Genomic DNA, 23581 nt, shown 5'->3' with positions numbered 1-23581 from the left:
TGTTGGCCCCAGAGTTGGGGCGGACCCCCCAAAATGCTCATGAGGCACAGACAGAGCCAAGGACAGATCCGCCGATGGTAATACGACCAAAGGTGTCCTCTGTCCCTTCTGGCTCACAGGAACACCAGATGGCATCAGAAGGATGCTAGAGATGCACAACATAGTCTCCTTGAAGGCCTCGACTTGTTAAGGTATTGCTAAAGGGCCCATAAATTTGTGTTGGATCAGGATAAGTTGTGGGATAAGCTCTGTGGTAGACAATCAGGACTGCGATTAGAGGCACCCTTTCGTCCAAGCGACTTCTCCTGATGACAGTGGCAGGAGGATAGAGAGTCATGCTTTGACTTCTTCTGTTTCTTCGTTGACTTAGACTTACTTGGTGACTTTGAAAGTGATGAGCACCATTCCTGAGAATGGCTTCAAGAATAAGAATGGGTCGGCATCCTTGAGTTCGAACAATTCCGGCCCTTATGCTTTTTCTGACAGTGCTTGGCGGAGTAGTGACAGCCTTTGCTTTCCTGTAATGCCTTTAGATTCATCCTGAGGCAGTCCCCACAAGACCTGGAGTTGTGCAACAAACTCAGACAGCAGAGCCAAACTTGTTGTGGCTCTGTCATAGACATCTGTTTGTGACAGTCGCTGCAGGGTTTAAATCCTGCAGTCTTTGAAGGTGACCTATACCTTGCAGACTGTCAGAAAATTTGGACGAAATGTCAATCCACAGAAAAGTTGAGGGAGCGTGCTCTGGATCTTTATCCAAAGGTGCAGAAAGAAAGGAACTGATGTCAGCAGACAGGGATGGTGGATGTATGTGGTTCCAGCTTTACTTTCCCGGTGGGATGGGGTCAACGTGGACTCGTTCGATGCAACGTCCTGGTACACTAGAGAATTGTTGGGGAAATATTCTCTGGATCCAGCCTGAAGCCTGAGGGTGTTCACAATGTGAGAAATAACAGTTGTTTGTGCTGGACTCATTGATAATCTACAGATGGTAATACTTTGGCCCATATTTATACTTTTTTAACGCCGCATTTGAGTCATTTTTTTATGCAAAAGTTGCACAAACTTGCAAAATACAATTGTATTTTGTAAGTTTGCACCATTTTTGCGTCAAAAAGCGGCGCAAATGGGGTGCTAAAAAAGTATAAATATGGGCCGTTGTGTTTTCCCTGCTGGGGATTAGTCTTTTCCTCCTCTATGACGGAGCCCCCTCCTGTCTTCAAATGTGCAACTTTTTGCTGACGTTCTAGAAAGTTCACTTTCTAATGTATGACAAATATCAGCTGTGCATCATAGTTTACCGAAGACCCAAGGGTGACTTCTGATTCAAAATGCACTATTTTCTGCAAATTAATAGAAATTTGAACTAGAAGTGACTGATCCCTGCTTCCTGGGCCTATTTTCCTCCATCTAGGCCAGAACCTTCACAAAGAAAGTGCAGCGGGGATGATTGACCTAGACCCCACTCTTGTCAGGGCCCTGCACTTCAGTTGACAATATAATAGATTATAGACCGACAGTAAAATAAAGATGCCATGGTCTAATTTCAGCCTTAGAAGTGGAGATGTGTTTCAGGAGTCATTCACATTGATGGAGGATGGACAGCTGGGGGAGGGAAACAAGCATTTGCAATGCAGTGGGTCTCGCATTTGCTCGACTTGAGGCTATTAGCATTTTAAAGTCCTAACCAGACTTTTATTGCCACATAAAATGAAAATAAAGAGTAATACAGTTTTACATAAGCGAGCTGATGGCAACCATGACCATGAGGGAGACACACAAAAGGAAACAGAAGTTCGCAATCAATCAAACGTATCGTCAAAAGTGCAATTATCCATGTAACAGGGTCGATGTCATGCAAAGCGGTCGACTACTGCCCAGCGAGATCGCGCTGCATAGCAAATAAAAAGAAAAAAGTAGTCCAGAAATCATGCTGAAAACATGAAGCCTCGTATGTTTTCAGTAGTTGGCCGGTGCACTTGAGGAGGGCTAAACACCGAAAAAGGCATAACATGTGCATACCTTTCAGAAATTAAGTCAAGTGAATTTTAAAAAGGCAAGCCCACAAACCAACACATCTAATGGGCATGCGTGGGCGTGGTTGAAAGCCCACATAGAGATTACAGTGAGCTAGAGCGCTTGCACACTGCCCCTAAAAACAGAGGTGGAGAAGTTGGTTGGGGATAAAAAGTGCAGCACACAGTGTTTATTTGCAGTTCCTGAACTGGTCAATTACAACGAATGACAAGTTTTTTGTTTTTTTATGTAGGTCGTTCATTAAAGATGGTAGCTATAGATAAAAGTATGCAACCTGTAAATCACAGATTTGAATGCTGGCAGATTTACTCAACTCTTCTTCCTTTCAAGATTGGAAAATGACTGAACTTCGGGGTTCCATTAAAATATTTTACCTTGGACCCCATCACATCGTATTATTTCATTTAGACTGGCATAATCTTTTTTTGATTTCTGGATTTTCGCATTAACCCTGTTACATGAAATGCCTCAGATTACGCAATTCAGCATTATTGAGAAGTTGAGCCTGAGATATAGGCCCAGATTTAAGAGGGCCTAGTGCCTCCTTGCACCGTATTAGCATCATGTTTTTTTACACTAATGTGGCCCAACGGGGTCCAAATCACTGTGCCAGATTTACAAAGTGGCACAATGCATGCATTACACTACTTGGTAACTCCTTGCGCCACATTATGCCTGCGCCAAGCATAATGTATGCAAGAGGGGCGTTCCTCCATTGGGGGGGCTTGAAAAATAGGCCCATTTTGCGGCATTTTTAGTGCCTGCACAGAGCAGGCGTTAAAAGGATGCGCACAATTTTTTATAATGGGCCTCAATATGCTTTGCAGGATTGGCGTCAAAGGTTTTGACCCTAATCCTGCAAAGCACCAAACTAGCTTCAAAAATGTTGACGCTAGTTCCATAACTACCGCCATGGTGCACCGTATATTAAATACAGCGCACACATTGTGACGTTAGGGGGAGGCGCTAAAGGGCGCAAGACAAATAGCACTACAGTGAATGCAGCACCACTTTTTTAAATCAGGCCCATAGTTTGGCAGACAGGAATTTACTCTTTCTGAGCGACAGAGTGAAGTACTCTGCCTCCCTGACAGAGCCACAGGCTACCAAATTTTGAGATGTCTGCCAGCCCAGCAAACATCTCTAGTATTTAGCAGGAACCCACATCACAGAGATTCTTGTGAATGCATTGGGAACTTTGTGAGCCGCAGAGCAAATTTACAATGTTTTTTTATGTTTTAAAAACAAAAACTTATAATGGAATTTTGTTTTTGAAAATGAAAAAAACAACGCCCCCTTGCCAAAGGGGTGTTTTCCCGAGAAGAGAGTGGCATTTTGTAGTTTTGGAAAGTTACAGCAGCAGTGAAGAGGGGGTGGTCTCTGCTGCCAAATACTGAAGGTCCACCAGTCTCACCTGCCCAAGGAGTTAAAATTTGTGTCACGAAAATAAGCCTGTGGTGAAGTCTGTGCTGCAGTTTGGACGGTATCTTATGTCGTGACTCTATGCTTCCTTGTAATGCTCATGAAAACCAGAAACCCATTCAAATTGTCTCTCATCTCATATTTTAAGAATAAAAATATCTAGGTTTATTAAAAATACACACAAATGCAGAGTAAAGAAAAATATACAGAGCCCAGCAGTTCCCTTTCTTCTTTCACATCCTTGCATTTCTTTTCTATTTCTGTAATTCTGAAATGTCAGCCACAGCTGTGCTACTCATGAATGTTTTTTTTTCTATAACATTCTTTCTAGGTTTGAAATTAATTTCCTCCCGGATTCGATGGATCAGATTGCCTTCCACTTCAACCCCCGCTTTTCAGAATCAAGAATAGTCTGCAATTCATTTCTGTCCAGCCGCTGGGGGCAGGAAGAGCGCGCGGACACGTTCCCGCTGGAGGCAAATGAACCCTTCCAGGTGAATGCAAGATAAATCTCTGTGGGGGCTTTACTTCTAAGGAAACCCCTCTCTCCAACAGCCGCTCACTAGGATACCCTTGTGGGCATAGCCACCAAGTGACCCCAACTCGTAAAGGGATGTTCTCTTATTAATATATTGTTGATATCATTGTCATAAGACCTTGGATTCAATGGCAATTGGATTTTACAAACATTCACTTCCAGGGAATATATGAGTTTTGCTTGGTTCGAAAGAGGGCTAATGAGGTCAGAGAAAGAAACACTTGTCCAACTCTAGTCTGTGAATTTATTCACCTCTAGGGAGCTCCTGGAATTCTGGGTATTTCGCCGGATCCAACTCTCCAGATACTGTTCATCCCTGGTTATATAATACTCATGGTGTAGATTAGGAATATCGAGTCCTGAATATCGACAGGGCAGAATATCGTTACTAGGCCTGGGTGGAATTTCATTTATGCCGGACTGATCGGAGTAGTTTTGGTAATTCCATGTTACTCTTTGATGATTACCGATAATTACGTGATTAGTCCTGATTGGGCATTTGGGGGAAAAAACCCTACTGCAAGAGCATATTTAGCAAGCAGGAGTGGGCGCTCTCTAAGGCCCATATTTATACTTTTTTAGCGCCGCATTTGCGTCAGTTTTTGACGCAAAAGCGGCGCAACTTGCAAAATACAATTGTATTTTGGAGGTTTGCGCCGTTTCTGCATCAAAAAGCAGCGCAAATGCGACGCAAAAAATGTATAAATATGGGCCTAGGTGTGTTATGCTTCATTTAAACCTATTTCTCAGTGCAAAAAATGTATTCTTGTGTCCATTTTGGATTCAAGACTGCATTTTGCACTAAGAAAATAGCACTACATGCCGGGAGCAAGTAAGGGGAAAATCCTACCCCAAGAGTGCACTTAGCAATCATGTTCTGCAGCATTTAGTGATATTTCTTAGAGCAAAAAGATCCTTGCATTACTTGTGCTAGCTGACCTGGAACTGAAGCCGTAAACAAGCGAGTCACGAGTCTGCATGAGCTGCATGCACCATGGAGCTGCAGGAACCTGGAACCCGGATCTGAAGCTGGGGCAAGAGGCGAGAGATGGCGATCTGAGAGTGGGCAACGGAGAAGAGGACAGGTGGACCTGTGCTGTAGAAGCAGACATGAGGGGGCTGCTGAGGTAAGACAATGTGCAGCGTGTCTTAGAGATAGGTGGCGGCATCCTTCGGGCTTGGGAACCGCTCATCTAGGTTTGCAGGCGTAGCTTGTGTCAGAAGGGCCCGCATGCCACCCTGCTCTCAGTGCTGCTAGCCTTCCTGGGTTTCCGGGGCTTCCTGGGATAATATCACTGTCTTTGTTATACCAAACACCCCTGCTATACCTCTGCTCGCTCCGCTGCTTCCTGCATCACATGATCGCGGGTCACTGCAAGGAGCTCACTGGCTGCAGCAGGGGAGAGGTAGCTGGAAACCAGCTGCAATCAATGGTTGAGGGGAGGTTGGCACCAGGCGGCATTCAGGCCGCCTGGTAGGGACCATTGTGAGCTGAAGGGTTTTCTCTGACAAACGCAGCCCACATTCCTGCCCCAGCTGCAGAGTTACCCATAGTTGCTTCAAAGACAGTGACCACAACAAAGAGGGCCACGGACTGCCCTCCACCCTCTAACTGCTTGAGGAACCCACTTACCCATCCCAGCATCAAATCTACAAGTGGTCATCTGTTGGTTTCCAGGTGAATGCTCCCAAGCAGCAAGGACGCCACTGGGGGAACCACGCTAAGGGAGGGGAGCAGGTGCTGCAGAAGTGGCCGTGCCAGGTCCCAGTGTGGCTTGCAGCTTTGCTCCTCTCTGGAGGCACTGCACCATTTTTCCATCACCACTGGAGGCCACAACCTTACCTGTAACCAGGGAGCCAGACACCATCTTCTCAAAAGCACAGCACCCGGCAGCAAGTTTGATTTCTAAGAGCTGATTTTCATACCTGCAAAAGACGGCCTGCTGAGAAGGAACTCCACTTGCTTAGCATCCTCGCCAAAGGGTACGCTAAGTTTTGAGCAGAGCCCCCATCGGCCTCCAAGCCAATGAGGGCAGGGAAGCTCAGGTGGTCTTCTCCCAGTTGGCTTGCTAGAAAGAAATGCATCACAGTCCCTATGACTCATGCGCTTAACTGCACTTCTAAGCACTCTGTGGCCCCCTATAGGGAGGGGGTCCAGCGAGCAGCCTGGTGGAGGCTTACTTGTTGAAACCTACAATTTGCAGGAGCCTCTTTTCACTCCTACTCTTCCATCCCACAGCTTCCAACCAAAAATCAACACTAAATTCAGCTTCTTGGAGGACGCTGGAGCTGCACTCTATTCTAGGAGCAAGAGCTTAACATGGCTAAAGACCATGCTACTACCAGAAATTCTAACCTATTCTGAAGAGCGGGGCATACTCCAGCCAGGAGCTCTACCTTCAACCAGAAACTCAGTTTAAGGACTGGAAGAAAGCAAAGAGGGTAACTCTCAACTCATCCACAGCCATAATGGATGGAGAGTCAATGATTTAAAGGGAGGAAATAACATGGAAGGGTGCAAAGGGACAGTCGATCTAAGCCAGACAAGATTCTCAAGCTCTAGCCGTCTTCTCCAAACTCTCTATCACAAAAGTTAGAAGGCACTTCCAACTCCAGGCTTGCCTTCATAGGGTGCACGACAAGCGAGCCAATTACAGACCTGAACACAAACCATTCTACAGACCTTGGGGGGGGTGAAATAACTGGCTCTCAAAATTCAGCAGGAGATCTGCAAAGTATTTATAGGAACCTTTCTGGTAAGTGCCCATGGCTTCAGGCACTTTAAAGCCAGGCCATTGCATCATCAGCTGTAACAGAGTCCACATGCTGCCCTGAGGCCTCTCCTAAGCAAGGGCACCATGATCAACAAAAACCAGAGGATGCACAACGACATCAATGACATCTCCTACCTTGCAACTCAAGAATGAGAGCAGATGGTAGCATTGTATGCACAGGGCATCTCCCACAAAAAACATAAAATAGAGAAAGAGGAGTACACGGAAGCAAGCACTGCCTGGTCATCCTTATAAACTACTATGCAACTAACTGTGGATGCCCTACAATACTTGTAAAACTAATGGCTATTCAGATCTCACTCCGCAATACACTGGTGACTTTTGTCGTGGGTATTAATCGGAAACTGGGTGACCTCAACAACCTCATCATATCTGCATAGTGTGATCGCAACAAAACTTCTCCTGTGCGCCATTTCTAGTTACCTATTCTCCCTGCCCGTCATATTGACCGACCTACTGAAGGACATAAAGCAAACTATCATTCCAACAACATGAGCACTGGCTCCCGACTGTAATCGGGAATCTCAAGGGAGAACAAACATCCTTCTGCACAAGTTGCCATCAGCGGGAGGGCCGTTCCAAAAAGCTCAGGCGGCAATAATTTGCAAGTACATATACAAATACGTTAAATTCTCCTGAGGGTGCAGGACAAAATAACAAAACACACCCTCGGCAAAAGCAACGGAAAAATGGCTGGAATAAAAAATCCAACATAACCAATAACCAATCGTCTCATGGACTATCTTATTTTCAGCCTTGCCGTAAGGCTCCGTAGGGACAGGGATATATTACATCTCCCAATCCAAAAGCCCCAACATACGGTGATAAGCTGGTCAGCAGGAGATCTGAAGGCGGCTGCCCTGAAGGTCAGGCCGGAAAAAATTGAGAATTCTTGAACGAACAGAGCTATAGTAACCCTAATGCAAGGAGGCAAACAATGCTGACTGAGTGGGAATTCACAGAGCTGATGAGCTGGAACCAGTTCATTTGCAAGAGGAGAGGTCCCACAGCCTGGTGGCACAAAGAGCACAACATGGACCAATCCAGAAATCAAAAGCACACCAGGCACCTTATTGGGTAGTGCCCCTGAATGAAGCATGCAAATATCTGTGTGGGAAGTCCCAAGAAGGGAGGAGTCCAACATAAAACACAAGAAACCCACAGTAGCACTCAAAGTCAATGCCCTGTCAGAAAAACAACTAGCATGCTGCCTTACTTTTTTGTGGTCTGCGAGATACCGCCCCTTTTAAAGAACAAGAACCCAGCACAATACAAGGTGACCTACAGAGTGAGCAAATTGGCCAGCAAGCCACAAACTTATTAATATTTTCGCCTACCTATAAATCCAAAGGGAAACATGACGTCCTAAGCAGAGGTAACTTCTTACAGCTTTTAGCCTCAATTTCCAGTCTGGTGTTCTTAAGGTCAACTGATTTGGTCTCAATAGGATTTATCATGGCAGAAAGCCCTGCACAGAACGAAGCAACTAAAACAACTTGGAGATCGGCTGACATTGCCTAGAAAGTACTAAATGAGAGGCCAATTCTGTGGAAATCGGGAATAAGACTTGGGCTATTATTTGAACCACAGTACCCCTTCCCCTTACTACCTGAGGGCCCAATAAAGGACAAAGCTCATTCATGGGGTGCTACATACTCTGTCCTTAAGGGAGTCTTGAGCAAATCACCAAGAGCTTCCCCCAGTGATCTGACATGGCTGCGAACGCACATATTTGGGCCTTCTGATTGAGACTGGTGATGGCCCTCGCTAGCAATAAACAACACCTGGCGCAACCAGTGACAAAATCTAGACAATAACACAAGGATCAAGACAACACTTCAATCTCTTCACCTGTGCTCTTGAAACATAAAAGGCCTTGCAAGCAAAGCACTGGATTTAGGAGTCCTAACATATCTGCAATCCACTATTATCCTCTTACGGGAAATGTGGCTTGAAGGACCTTTCCATCTACATGGGTTTATTCTCTGTGCCGGTCTGCAAAGAAGCCAAATATGACCCCCTTTGGGGTGGTCCAGGGATACACCTCTCCACTGCAAAGAGCATAGCATTACATTCCAAAGGCAGAGCATTACATTCCAACTGATTAGCCACAAAAGCAATCAGTATTCCATTCAACTGCCGAAAAGTTATAACTCAGGTCGCAATTACCAATGTCTACATACATCCTAAAGGTTAGCTAAGGGACTTCAGGACACTGGTGTAGAAAATTCTAAGGTTCCAGCAAGAAGAACAGATACTGAGCTTGTGGTCTCAGGAGATTTTAACCTTCACTTTCAGGGCTTCTCCTCAGGAGATGAATTTACATCAGCACAATTCTCACACTGTATCATACCAACTGAAGGGAGGAGCAGCACCAGTAAACTAAGCAGAACTAGTAAATTTTGCCTGGGTGACATCGAACAGCTAAATCTATGTGCACTATATGGATGTTTTCCAGGGGATAACCTGTCATCCACTTTGTATCATTTCAACTCCGCAGTTCCATATTAGAAAATACCTTTGTCAACATACCACTACTAGCTCAATGTATCTCCATTCCATCTTGTTGAAAACGAGGACAGTGACTTTCTCCCACAAAAGGTGACCTTTGAGGCGGCCACTGGAGATTTCAAGTGGTCCAGGATGGTAAATGATCCAACTTTCACGATCAACAACAAAAGGATCAAAGCTTCCCCTTTAACCATAAATGGCTTATCAGATCCAGAGAAGGGTTACTTTATCAAATCTTGTTACCTCTGATAATGCCATAACAGTCTGGGAGAAGTTTACCAAAGGGCTCGCTGAGCAATTCAGAACTCAAGTATGTGCAAGGGACCAAACACGAAGCAGCCGATACCATGGGTTTATTCGCCAAGCACAATTTAAGCAATTAAAATCACTAAAAAGGTTTATAAATGAGGCAATAAGAAGCTTCCAAAGACCGGGTGATGCCCTACAACTGATAATTCTAAGGATGAACATATATTTATTAAAGAAACTGATATGGACCATAAAAGGCAGCAGGAAGACACATTATGGGCTAAATTATTCTGCGACTTAAGGAACAATGACAGTGCTCACCTCAGGGCCACAGCAAATAGATTGCTTCATTCTGGCCGGGGTGGGTGGATCAGCTTGCATCTAACAGAGGAAACCTGGTTCAAATTTTTGACCAGCAACTTTAATCAGCCAGTCCCTGAAGGAGCATCCGGCTTGAAAAGTAAGGAACAATTGACAGCAGATGTCAACTGTTGTACACCAAGGAGAGTCTGTGAACCAAAATCTCCTCCTCAGGCAAAAACAGCTTGACTCACCAGCACTCGCCAGACAAGTGTCAAACAGATCAAAAGGCAGATAACAAAAGGCAGAAGAGATGGGGCCCCTAGCCCAAATGGAATTCCTCCTGATCACTACAAACTCAACCCAGCCTATTGGGTGGGTAAACACACACCAGTTTTCAACCAAGTTTGCATTGAAGGTTCACTGCTGGCCTCATGGAGAGGGTCGATAATATCACCAATCTTCAAGGAAGGTAACAAAACATCTGCCAAATGCTACCATCTTCTAGTTCTTATTGACAATGAAACAACATATTTTACTGTTTCACTGATATGTAAGGGGTTTGAGTTTCTTTCTTCTTTGCGTTGCAACACTCTGCAACTTGCTCCTGTTTGTACTTGATGTGAATTGTTTCCTGCCTGTTTTTTTTTGCAGCTTCCTAATGTTCCAGTTCTTGGAATCCTGAGTTCTGCTTTGCCTTGTCTGATTCCTTGGAGCACCCTTCTAAAGTTTTTTTCCCGGGGTGGTTTTTCCTCTGGAGCTCCTTCTGGAGGGCATGGGCTGCTTAGACTTCCATTTTGCCAGCAGCACCATGGCTGCCAGAAGTGGTCGCCCTTATCTTGGCCTGACCAGGACATGCAAGATCCGAAACCGTACTCTATCTACATCCGACAGATGCGGTAAGAGAAAGGCGATTCAGGACACTTTTGGGCCTACTAATTCTTCTACATACCAATACATGGGTACAGATCAGGCTGGGCACAGGATCCCATCCCATCTATCCAGATGCATCTCAACTACTAAGGTAATGAAACATGGTGTGTACTGACGCCCACCTTGTTCAAACTCTTTCTCGCTAACCAAAGCTAAAAATCAATGACCCGCTTGCTCCCAAACTAGGTGGAACTGCTCTCTCCAATCTCCTACACACTGATGACCTGATCCTAATAAGCCACACCGAGGTGGACTATAGTGTTTACTTAACATTGTGCAGGAATACTCTGGAGAAAACGGCTTAGCCATCAACTTTGAGAAACCAAAAGCTATGACAATTAATGGTGTAAGAATAACACCGCTGTGCAGATTCCTAGACATGAAGTGGCTTGATACGGCAGTGGAATATAAATACCTGGGAGTAATCATCAACAAATCTGGATTCTTCATCCCACAGATGGAGGCGTTGAGAAGGCAAGGCATTGCACTAGCTGTTGCAGTACAAAAACTAATAAAGAAACTACCTGGTCAAACTATAATGTCCCTAACTATGAAGCCACTCCTTTGCATAATCAACACAAAATTGATGCCTACCACAGCTTATGGGAGCGAAGTTATGAGAGGGATGGACCCAACAAAATTGGATAACATCTTGAACAAAACATAGAGAATGATCTATAAGTTTCCTGCCTATACCTCACTGGTGCAGATAAGGCTCGAATTTGGTCTCTAGAGGCAAGCTTTGGCAAGGAGTGGAGCCTATATTAATTGTTGGAAAAGATGGAGGAAGGAAGCTCCCAAAACCTTGAACTTTCACCTATGGATAGAACTACAGACCAGAGACTCCTGTGCAGCCAGAGAGTAGCTCATGGACTCTCTTATTAAAACTGGATTAAGCCAACTCTGGGGTACTTCCACTAGTAAGCTGTGCTTCAAACAATTGGGGAGCAAAACCATCAAGGCGCTTTCTATGCTGGAGGACAAGGCTGCTCTATACCAAAGAAGCCATGCAAGGATGATATTAAGTAATTATAGGATGCACAAACCTCAATCCAATCTCAGTGTAGGGTACAGTAACAGGGTCAAAAGGAAAGCTCTGAAATGTTGTTTCAGATTGTTCCCATCACAGTTATATCTATCTCTGTGGCAGAGAAACACAGGACTGAGACGGACTATGCAACAAAAGAGTAGAGGACTTTCCTCACTTAATAGGTATGTGCAAAGATGTGATATGGGACCAGAGATTACTTTAAAAAGTATCTTTTAATCAAAGAGTAATCCACACACAAAGGAAGTCCCTGCTGGCCTGTTTCGCCCCAGCAGATCCACAACTGAACTGCAGCTTTGTGAAGTTCCTCTGAAGGGTGAAAAGGAACATGGCGGCACCACCAACATTGTCGAGGCACCTCACCACTCTCAGACCCCTTCACCCCTTAGACGATTGCACACAACCAGCGTTTAATTAATTTAAATATAGGTGTTTCCAGCATCCAAGATTACTATCAGGAACCTGCCGGTGGAGCTTAGTTGACACTTCGCTTATTTTGCACATCTTGTCCAACAGGCAACAATTTGCACATCCAACTAACTACTACCTGCCCTTCTTTGCAATTTTGCACAACAGTGTCCAACAGGCAACAACCACTATGCATCTTATTTGGACCTTTAGAGTTATTTGTAGACTCCTTGCACTAAAGCGTTCCTGTTTTTTGTTTAATTTGTCAAAAGCTTATCTGTGCAGGGCTTGCTTTAGAATATTGACAAATTGTAGCATTGGCTTAGCACATATGGTAAACTGTGACTATGGTGCATCTGATATTGCACTGCTATTGATGCCTTTTAGTGTTCAGTGGTACTTAGCCTTTTATGATCATCTCTTGCTTTTTAGTGGTTTTATTAATATGCAATGGGTTTAACATTAACTGTGCAACAATAATAAACTGAAACTGTCCCTCTATGCACAGAGCTTACAATATTTTGTCCCTCGTTATTCTTGCAATGATATTCTGCCCCATTGATATTTGAGATTTGCTATTCCCTGCTATAATCAACCCTCACTCATTTTTGAACTCTAAGAGTGTTCTACACACTGCCTCACTCATCAGGAAAAAACAATTTTGCCATGGTCAAATAAACCATTCACATCACAAACAAAACCTTTGTGCACTCCTTCCAATGAATGTGAAAGTGACCTGTTGATGAAGTCATGTCTGTGTGTGCTTGGTGCATGCACACTTGAGGGAGTGCCCACGCCTGTACCTTTGTTTCTGTGTGCCCATGGGACGGAATGATACAAAGAGAGGGAAAATGACCAGACCAGAGCCACTTAGACCTCTTTTTGGGATTGCAGTTTTATCAACATATTAAATCGCTCCAGAGGGTGCATTTGAAACATCTTTTGTCTCTTTCAGATTGAAATATACTCCGACCAGGAACATTTTCAGGTCTTCATAGACGACTGTAAGATCATGCAGTACAGGCACCGTCTGAAGCACCTCTCTCTCATCACCAAAGTGCAGATTCTCAATGACATCAACATCTCCTCAGTAGAGCTCACCAAGAGAAAGCTGTACTAGGAAGAAGATGAGTTGTGGTACCAACAGTTCCAATGAAGCCTTCATTCATAAGTAGACTAACCCCTATTGCTTTGTAACCTATGTACATGCACCTGTTCCCGCGCCACCCCACAACATTTCATGTGGCAGAGACATCAGCAAGTATCAAGTTGGGAATTAGGGATGGATGAAAAATTCAATGTAAAATAAAGGCCTGATGGATAGGTTATTTTGTCACAAACAGGAAGAATAGCCTGTCAACCAAATGACATGGGCTATAAGTTAAAATTTACTTGTAATAGGCAGACAGGATATTTGTCACATTTCTGATGGAGTAACCCGTCCCCCAAACTCTAAAACACGCGCTTAATTTGGACAGTATCTTCCGCCTTCATTAAGATCAATGAAACAGGCCTAAACACTCTGCTTCTGCTGTAATTTGAAGAGGCAATGAGCTTGGGTCCCACAGCATGGTTGAGTGATTGGTATTGAGGGATGAAGGGACTTCCTAGCTAAATGACAGCCTCATTTGACCAGAGTAATATTTCTGACAGCCATGGCGGTTTGCAATGTATTTGTGTGACGGATTTGTTAGATGTTTACTAGTAACTGGGCTAGGTCCTAGGCCCTCAGGGTGCGCAATGATTTCTAATGAAAATAATGTAAATTTTGAAAATGACATGTTTTCAAAAGTGTTTTTTCTTTCACTTCTATAGAAAACCGTCAACAATACAGTAAAGGAAAACCAGAGAACACTATCAAAAATATTAAGACTGACGTTGTTATTGATTTGTCTTTCTGCTGTGTGTTATTTATCACTATTTTTGTTTTGTTTTCCCATTGGGTCAGAACATAAATGTGGTCTTGCTTCATGTGTTGGAGCGCAGGATGACAATTTCACTAAATGAAATGCCTTTATTTGAATCTGGGCAAGAATTTATTAATATTTTCATTTGCTTTTACATAAAATGGATGATACAAGTATTGTCACATATTCATTATATAAATCTTCCCTTGAAAAAGTTAATCAGTTGTATGGAACATTTAGTTTGACATATGAACAAAGCCATTTTACAAAGTTTGATAATAATCTGGCTTCAGGATGTCACCACCAATAAGTACCTGCTTTAGATTGAGAGGAATCCCTGTAGCGGGGACCACTGACGTCAAGTAGGGAAGGGTAGCCAGACGTAGCATCAGCTGCCTGTGGGAGTCCTGTATTACCCTTAGTATTGCACTTCCTATGCCTGGTCTTGCAGGTAGAGGGCAGTCACAGGTACAGAAAGTACACAATTGATGAGTCCTATTTACTTGTTGTAGTTCCTGCTCCAGCACATTTCACAAGAACCTCGTGAGTAAAGAAGAGGAAACTGAAAGGTGAAGGATGGGTCAGTTGATCAAACCTATGATTTCATAGGTGAACCTAAGGTGCATATCGTCACTTCCTCTGTCATTTTGGTGAATCGGCATCCAGGGCCGTCACATTTTGATGTACTATCAGCATAAGATCCTCAGGGGCATATTTAAGAGCCCCCAGCACCTCTGGAGGGTCACTATACATGACGCTCCAGTGGAGCTAACCTCTGCTCCATATTTACAAGGTGGTGTAACGCCACTTTTTATGGCGTTATGCCTCCTTGTAAGTATGGACCCTTCCAACGCAGTTTTCTGCGTCAGAGGGGCGTGCAATGGGTGTTGCAGTGGGGGTGCCACAGCAACACTCATGGCATTTTGATGCTGCCCCAGATTTACGTGTTTTCGTAAACCTGAGGCAGCGCCAAAATCTAATGCCACCCCAGAGGTGGCGTTAGCCAGGCACAACAGGGAGGAATACTTTTATTCCTCCTCGTTTTTTGCTTTTTCTATGTTTTCTGCATTCTACAGCATGCATAGAAACAGCAACTTGCCAGAAATGATTGTTTATGTGCGGGAAGGTGTCCCTTCCTGCACATAAACAATCATTTGAAATTTACACTTTGGCACTTCTGTGTGTGCTGCACACAAAGAAGTGCTAAATCACCATTAGTGATTGTTTATGTGCCGAAAGGGACATCTTCCTGCACATAAACAATCACACCCCTCATTGCAGGCATCCTTGCATGATGGTGCAAGGATGTCTGCGTTGGCGCTAGGCATCTCAATGTAGCATATAGTGGAGTGCCTCACATTAGAGCTCTATTTGAATAGAGTCGACAATGTATCAACAAGGGAACTCAGGGGATCCAATATCTTGGTACCCCTTGTGTGACCCAACATTGACCCTATGGGATGCAATATCTCAGCAGGCGTCTAGCTCAATTGCTGTTTATTGACAGTGTGCTCACGGTCCACAACTGCCTCTGATTTTTTCGGGTGCGGAATGTCACCCTTTGGATATAGGAAACTGTTTTAACACCTATTTATCTTTAAGTAGGCACAACAAAAATGTATAAAATCTGGTTGCTCCATTTGCTGCTTCAGTGCAAAACTTTGTTTTGGGGTAAATTTAGTTCCTGTGGCACCCTAATGTGCAAGCGATAAAAAATATGCAAAATTGCCCCTTGTTTTGATGCATTACAGAACTCTTTTAAAGAATTTAGGGCCAGATGTGCAAAGCATTTTTCTGGTTGCAAACGGCCCAATTCGCAATTGTAACATGAATAATGGTATTTCCAATGTTCAAAAGGTAAAATGTGATTCGGTAATTTGTTACTGAATTGCATTTTGCATTTACAATTCTGTATTTGAAACGGACGTGTTTAGGGCGACCCTTTTAAATATCGAATCAGTATGGTATGTATTACTGTTTTGCGACTGAATTCCAATTGCAAAACACTAATACTTTAAAACCAGTTTAAAAATGGTGATAACCCATTCACAGAGGGGCCCCTTACCCTTTGAAAATGTACATAATATTTTTTAAGAGCAGAAAGTGGTTCCACGGACCACTGGCTACTCTTAAAAAATGAAACTGCAAAGCTTCGTTTTTTCTTTTTAAAAGCATTGTGTTTCCCTTTAAGGAAAATGAGATACATATAAAAAAAAGGTTCCTTTATTGAAAATAAATCACAGACATGGTGACCTCAGCAGGCCACCATCCCAGTGATGGCTGCAGTTTCTAATGGGTCACATTTTGCGACCTGCCTCTTCATTATGCATCTATTTGTGACCTACTAGGAATCGCTAATGAAACTCAAGGGTTTCATACATTAGGAGTACAGATTTCCTAATTGCGATTTGGGGAGAATCGCAATTAGGAAATCGGTATTCCTAATGTTAATACATCTGGTCCTTATTTGCCTGATTGGTAAAACTCAAAATTTGCAAGTGGTAGTCATCTTGGTGTTTACAAGGGTAAATGGAAAAAAATCATCTTGAAGAAACCATCTAACATGCCTCAATCCAACTAGCTATGTCTTTTGACCGCAGTGGGGGGCCATCCCGATTCCAGCCTCTGGTGCATTCCTGCTGCCCTCTTCCCTTGTGACCCATCACTACATCTGTTAGACAAAGCTATTAATACTTTAAAAGAAAAAAAGAAACAGCAAAATGACTCCAAATGTTTAGGTCTGGTTTGTCAGCGCAGGGGGAAGGAAAGGCAGGAAACATGGAATTAAGAGGAAGAAAAAATAAAAAAAAACAGTGAGAAAGGGAGACGGCAGGGATAAATGGATGAAAGAGAACCTGCAAAAGTATATGATGTTAGAAAAAAGAGGGGTGATGTGGAATGAAAACTAGGGTTTAGCATAATCACGTAATTTTTGGCAATTTCTTTTGAAAAGAGTAATGCAAAATTACCCAAATTTCTCTGATTACGGCAGCATAACTAAAATTTCTCCCAGGCCTAATCCAAACTGGGTATCCTTGATTTTCTGCAACCCTGTCAATCACCAAGAACTTGGAACTTGAAGTGGGCCGCTATGAGGTCTTTGAGCCCCACCACTTTCTACAAATAAAAAAATGTTGTGTCGCTCCGCTAGAGTTGCTTTTTGGGGTTCATGAGCTGGGTCACACACAACACATCCATCCCCAAAATCAGTTCCCTCTCATTAACATGAGAGAGGGTTTCCCTGTCTCTCACATCACCAGCACAGTTTGGTCCTGTGTGGACCATCACAAATTGAAACTACAATGAACTAAATTAAACTGAAAAAAATAGGGACACCCTAAATTACATTTTTGGAGCGTGAGAAATGATAGGGCAACACATTTTTTCTCATACTTTATTCATGTTTGTGGAAACCTGCAGGGTTTATTCTTCAACTGAGACAACTGCAAAGAACTGGTTACTGATCAGTTTTTATTGGAACATGCATGATTTGTTGTTGAGCAGAAACAATACTCCCAGACACAGGCCTTGTGAAAAGAGTTTTTTCCGCTCAAGGTATAGTTACATTTTGTTCACCTTTTTCTCAGCTGTGACACTACATTTGCTGCTTGTTCAGACAATTGAGCACCTAGGAGCTGCCTACCATTGCCTTTCCTAGATCGAGCCTTGCCTTTGTATCTTGGAACATTTGATGAGTTTCTACCTGAAAACCTATGGCTTTAAAGAACATAGGGGCATAATTAAGAGCCCCTAGTAACACATTAGCGCTACCATAGCGTATATTTCTTTACGATAAGGCAGTGCCTAAGTGGCTGTTCTTCATCGCTATATTTACAAAGTGGCGCAATACATGCATTGCACCATTTTGTAACCCATTGTGCCAGGCATAATGAATGCAAGTGGAGTGGTCCAGTGCTAGGAGGCCTGAAAAAATGGCGCAGTAAAATTTAAAAGATTCCCCTGCGTCATTTTTGGCACCATTTTCAACGCTTGCTCAGAACAAGCGTTGAAATTACACTCTCGTAGTAACCTATGGGCCTCCTTGCACTTTGCTGCGCCAACGTCAACATTTTTGACACCGTTTAGCAAAGCGTCAAGTCAAAAATGTTGATGCTTTTGTGCTAACGACAGCCGTGGTGTGCCAGATTATAAATACAGTGCAACCATAGTGTCGTTAGGTGCCAGTAGGGGGGGCGCTAGTGCTTAATTTGTAAATAAAAACGTGCTGATGCCCAAAGCCCTCCTCTTAAACATGCGGCTGCTGCAATTAAATGAGCGGCCACGGAATACTGAGGCAGCATAATCCAGAAGCCATCTCCGGCTTCTTCAGTCCATTTACAGCCGCTCCCTGCCCCTTCAGCCCACTCATGCAGCTTTCTGCTTTCTCCCCTTGTGCCATTTTTTCACTTTTCTCTTCCTCCATTTTTCCCATATGTGTCTTTTGCTCCCAGTCAATGCTTGAGGCAGAAAAATAAGTGGCGGTCCTCAAAAATAAGTGCCGGTGCTCTGCACTCGAAACAACAAGCACAAATTAAGCCCCGGGTGGGGGGTGCAAGAAAAGTGGCGCATCAGAGCTGATGTACCACTTTTTCTTAAATATGGGCCTAAATCCGGGAAACAGATCTGCAAAATCAATTGAACAAAACTCAGTGCAACATAGGGTCAGTAATAAAGAATAAAAAAAAAAAAATTCAGGACTGTCTTTAGCTCCGGTTCAGCTTGGAAAACAGTGCAGAATGTAAAATCAGTAAAAAAAAATAGTTAATACGAAGAACGGACAAATTGAAAGGCGATTTTAAATTAAGCTGTGCTTATTGCAGGTTGCACTATGTCTTGGCCAGCAGATTCGATAATTAGAGAAGAAAAGGAGTTAAAGTATTTATGACTGGCCTATATAGTAAAAATAATAGTACTCTTAAATACTATTACTACTAATAATAATAACACTTTATTGCTAGCTAGTTATTACCCTCAATATACTCTCCTTCAATTTGGTGAAGCGAGGCCAAATCAGCCAAAAAGAAGTTGAAACTTTTTTATTTACATATTTCTACCTCGATTGGGCTCCCCTTGTACCAAAGGCAAAGGGGCAGAGACCAGACAGCTGTGTGTGAACTTTCAGCTTCTAGAGAATAGGGGAGGGATCGCCGGTGGGGGGTTGGGGGGTGTTGTTTGTCCACCTAAACATTCAATTACAGGCTGCTCAGGCTCTTACAGGGATCCCTATTTTCCCACAGCACAGTGGAGGGAAGTTGGGAGCTGGGTAGCCACAGACGGCTCTCTTTGCGGGTGGCCAGACCTGCCAATTCACACTGTGCTACCGTGTGCCAAACCATTTTGGTTCCCTTCACACGATCACCCAGTGAGGAGCCAAAAATCACATAGTGGCAGGCAATGCGAGCTGGAAACTACTCTACAAGTGGCTTTTCAGCTCATCTTTGCATGCTGTAAGCTACCGATGTCCTTTTTTAGGGTCGAGCCTGCGTTGCATGTGCTCGCGCATGCGTATCGCAGCGAGACGCTTTAGTGTTTAGAAAAGGGTTTGGAGCCCTGTCGACGTCACGTCAGTGTTTTTCATTGGTTCGTGGGCTTGCCTAATAAAATCTACTTGCTTTCATTAGTCGAAGGCATGCATACGTCTTGCCTTTTCCGGTGGCTAGCCCTCCTCGAGCGCATCGACCAAGTACAGAAAACATGCGAGGCTCGCTGTTTTCTGTCTGGCTCATGGACTACTTTTTCTCTAATTTACTAGCGCGATTTCGCTTGGCAGAAGTCGAGCGCTTTACATAGTTCATTGCACTTTTTCGGGTTACATACATAAATGCACTTTTGCCGATAGGTGAAAAGTCGGGTTAGGAGTTTACAACGCTATCAGCTCTAACATGAGCAAAAACGAGACCTGTTGCATTGCAAATGCTTGTTAAAGGGTTTGAAAACACGCCAGGACATTGTCAGCAGCCTCAGGCGCCCCTTGTTTTTTTTTTGCAGGGATTTGGAGGAATTTGTGGAGGGCAGCGTGCCTCTTAACCTGCTCTCTGTATGACGCCTCGCCCTCCAAGGCCACCCCTGTCTTTACAAGGCAAAATGTTGTTTTGGGTCCGCAGGTCTGCGGGCCTAAAATATTAGATATGGTCAGCAAAGGGAGCTCTCTGATTGGCTGACTATCTCCCAACTTTACACTCCGTGTTTTTATAATTATCCTCATGCAAGAGGACTGCATTCCAATTATGAGGAAACTAATGTATATTATTTTAAATTCAAGAAGATGCCACAGCTCCAGTTAATTTGGAGCTTTTGGGATGCAGAGACCGATGTGCAAATGAACTAGCCATCCACACTGAAAAGCTATGCAGGTATATTCCTCTCTATCATCCTCTGGAGGAGAGAATATTAACAAATCTTGGCTATTAACTTCCAAATCACTAGCAGCCGGCAGGGTGTGATCAAGAAATAACATGAACGGCCGTGTACCATGTGATGGAGAGTGATTTTATGAAGCTTGTTTACAGATGAATGAACTTTGGAATGTTTGTGAACTGCAAAATAGGACCCCAAAGGGGTGTGCTTCAGATGAACGGAATAGGAGTTAACCATAAAAAAGCAAGCATTTACAAATGCAATGTGTCTGCCCTGCTTAGCATACACTGTCTGAAATAGTGTAACAGTAAGTTATATTTTTTATGGCAAGAAAGAGTTGGCAATTCATATGAGATATTGCATCTTACTTACTGGAGACAAGTAAATCAGAGGGTCGAAGAGAAGTGAAAACATACTAAGCCACAGCCTTATATTTGATGTTAAGTAAGTACGTGGGGTCGGAGTTATTACAAAGTATTTCAGACACAGCCCCCCTTATCTCCCCAGATAAATGGGATAACGTGTCACCTTCTGTGCATCATAAGGCTATTGCCAGTCAAATGAGGAGTTCTGTGGTCATATAGAGGAATGCGGCAGACGGTGTAATTCTTCTATTTGGTCATGGAACTCCAAGGCGGCCTGCAATATCTTTATAATGTATGGCAGGGTGTAGTTTATTCCTAACAAAACATGGTCACTTCATCACTCTTCCCACAAACCACTGATATCCTTGGTCTAGTGCTCTTTCATAGATAGCATAGGATGTTTGTAAACATGAAAATTAAAATGTCAATCTCCAGTGCAAAATGAAACACGCTATAAAGCTGTTAGATATTTGTTGCAAAAAATATGTTAGAATCAATTTAGCACAAGTCATATTTAACAGAACGCTGCAGGTTAGAATCAAAGTGTAGAAAAAGTAAACATTTTGCCATAAATATCCCCTTGCTGTTTATCACTGTTCATCCACAAAAACAGAGCATCAGAAGTAAAGTACAGTTTTCCTTTTTACTCTGTAATGTGCAGCTTTCCTTATGTCCCCATGACTTACCCTACCCTCAGTGGCAGGCTCAGGCGGCTGCATAGTAACATCACAACTTAACTGTAATAACTTATTGCAGTTCAGTGGCTGTAATAAGGAATTTAGAGACAGGCTTCTATACATTATTGCAGGCTCTCGTGTATTATACGTTCATATCATCTGTGAACCCTTTAGTCTCCTCACTTTAAGCAAAACTGTTTCTAATTTGTACTGGTCCAATAGCTTAACTTGCCATATTTCCGTCAGCAGGGATCCTTCTAAAAACAAGCTTTGATGGTGGGGAGCCTGGCAATAACCACAGATAGAAAAACTAAATGGCAAATCAATATTGTTAGACTTTTCATCCTTGGCTGGTCTCCCTTAACTTTTTACCTCTGTTCCCCAGGTTGTTGATGTGTGCTGGACTCTGATTTTACTGTTTTTGTTACTCTGGGCACTTTACCACTGCTAACCAGTGCTAAAGTGCAAGTGCTCCTATTTAAAATGTGTACGTAATTGGTTTTCCAAGATTGGCATATTTGTTTTACTGTTAAGTCCCTAGTGAAGTGCACTAGAGGTGCCCAGGGCCTGTAAATCAAATGTTACTAGTGGGCCTGCAGCACTGGTTGTGCCACCCACACAAGTAACCCTGTAATCATGTCTCAGACCTGCCACTGCAGTGTCTGTAAGTGTATTTTTACACTGTAAATTCGACTTGGCAAGTGTACCCACTTGCCAGGCCTAAACCTTCCCTTTTCATACATATAAGGCACCCCTAAGGTAGGCCCTAGGTAGCCCCAAGGGCAGGGTGCAGTGTATGGATAAGGTAGGACATATAGTAATGTGGTTTATATGTCCTGACAGTGAAATAATCAATCAATCAATCAATCACATATATAAAGCGCGCTACTCATCCATAAGGGTCTCAAGGCGCTGGGGGGGAGGGGGTCAGTGCTCGAAGAGCCAGGTCTTGAGCTGCCTTCTGAAGGGGAGGTGTTCGGGTATGGCGCAAAGGTGACTGGGCAGGGAGTTCCAGGTCTTCGCTGCCAGAAAAGAGAAGGATTTTCCTCCGGCGGTGGTTTTGCGGATGCGGGGAACGGCTGCCAAGGCCTGACCGGTGGAGCGCAGAGTGCGCGGAGGAGTGTAGAAGGAGACGCGGGAGTTGATGAGTTTGGGTCCGAGGTTGTAGAGGGCTTTGTGTGCGTGGGTGAGGAGTCTGAAGGTGATCCTCTTGTTGACCGGGAGCCAATGGAGTTTTCTCAGGTGTCCGGAGATGTGGTGGTGGCGAGGTATGTCCAGGATGAGTCGTGCTGCGGCGTTCTGGATCCGTTGAAGTTTCCTCTGCAGCTTGGTGGTGATGCCGGCGTACAGAGTGTTCCCGTAGTCCAGGCGGCTGGTGACGAGGGCGTGGGTGACGGTCTTCCTGGTGTCGATGGGGATCCAGCGGAAGATCTTGCGGAGCATGCGGAGGGTGTTGAAGCACGCTGAGGTCACCGAGTTGACCTGTCTGGTCATCGAGAGGGAGGAGTCCAGGATGAAGCCGAGGTTGCGTGCGTGGTTGGTCGGTTGGGGAGTGCTGCCTAGGGCGGGGGGCCACCAGGAGTCGTCCCATGCGGAGGGGGTAGGGCCGAGGATGAGGACCTCCGTTTTATCTGTGTTCAGTTTCAGTCGGCTGTCTGTCATCCAGGTCGCTACTTCCTTCATGCCGTCGTGCAGTCTGGTCCTTGCTGATGTGGGGTTGTTGGTGAGGGATAAGATGAGCTGGGTGTCGTCGGCGTAGGATATGATGTCGAGTCCGTGTTTGCGTGCGATGTTTGCCAGGGGGGTCATGTAGACGTTGAATAGGGTGGGGCTGAGGGAGGATCCTTGGGGTACGCCGCAGATGATCTCCGTGGCTGCGGATCTGAAGGGGGGGAGGCGGACTCTCTGGGTCCTTCCGGAGAGGAAGGAGATGACCCATTCCAGGGCCTTGCCTCTGATGCCGGCGCTGCAGAGGCGGTCTATCAGGGTGCGGTGGCAGACCGTGTCGAAGGCTGCAGAGAGATCCAGGAGAAT

General features: G+C 44.2%; 1 protein-coding gene across 1 annotated transcript in view; it reads left to right on the top strand.

The window, feature by feature from the left end:
- Nucleotides 1–14352, top strand: part of GRIFIN (galectin-related inter-fiber protein) — a 106460-nt gene extending 92108 nt beyond the window's left edge. Inside the window, exons 3-4 of the mRNA XM_069209206.1 lie at nucleotides 3791–3953; nucleotides 13197–14352. Of these exons, the coding sequence (XP_069065307.1) occupies nucleotides 3791–3953; nucleotides 13197–13361 (328 nt within the window). The 3' untranslated portion in view covers nucleotides 13362–14352. The remainder of the gene's footprint in view (nucleotides 1–3790; nucleotides 3954–13196) is intronic.
- The last annotated feature ends 9229 nt before the right edge of the window (nucleotides 14353–23581 follow it).

The sequence above is a fragment of the Pleurodeles waltl genome, chromosome 10 (assembly GCF_031143425.1).
Source record: "Pleurodeles waltl isolate 20211129_DDA chromosome 10, aPleWal1.hap1.20221129, whole genome shotgun sequence".
NCBI classification, from domain to species: Eukaryota; Metazoa; Chordata; class Amphibia; order Caudata; family Salamandridae; genus Pleurodeles; species Pleurodeles waltl.
The sequence above is the reverse complement of the archived record's forward strand: the minus strand, read 5'-3'. Positions and strand labels throughout refer to the sequence as shown.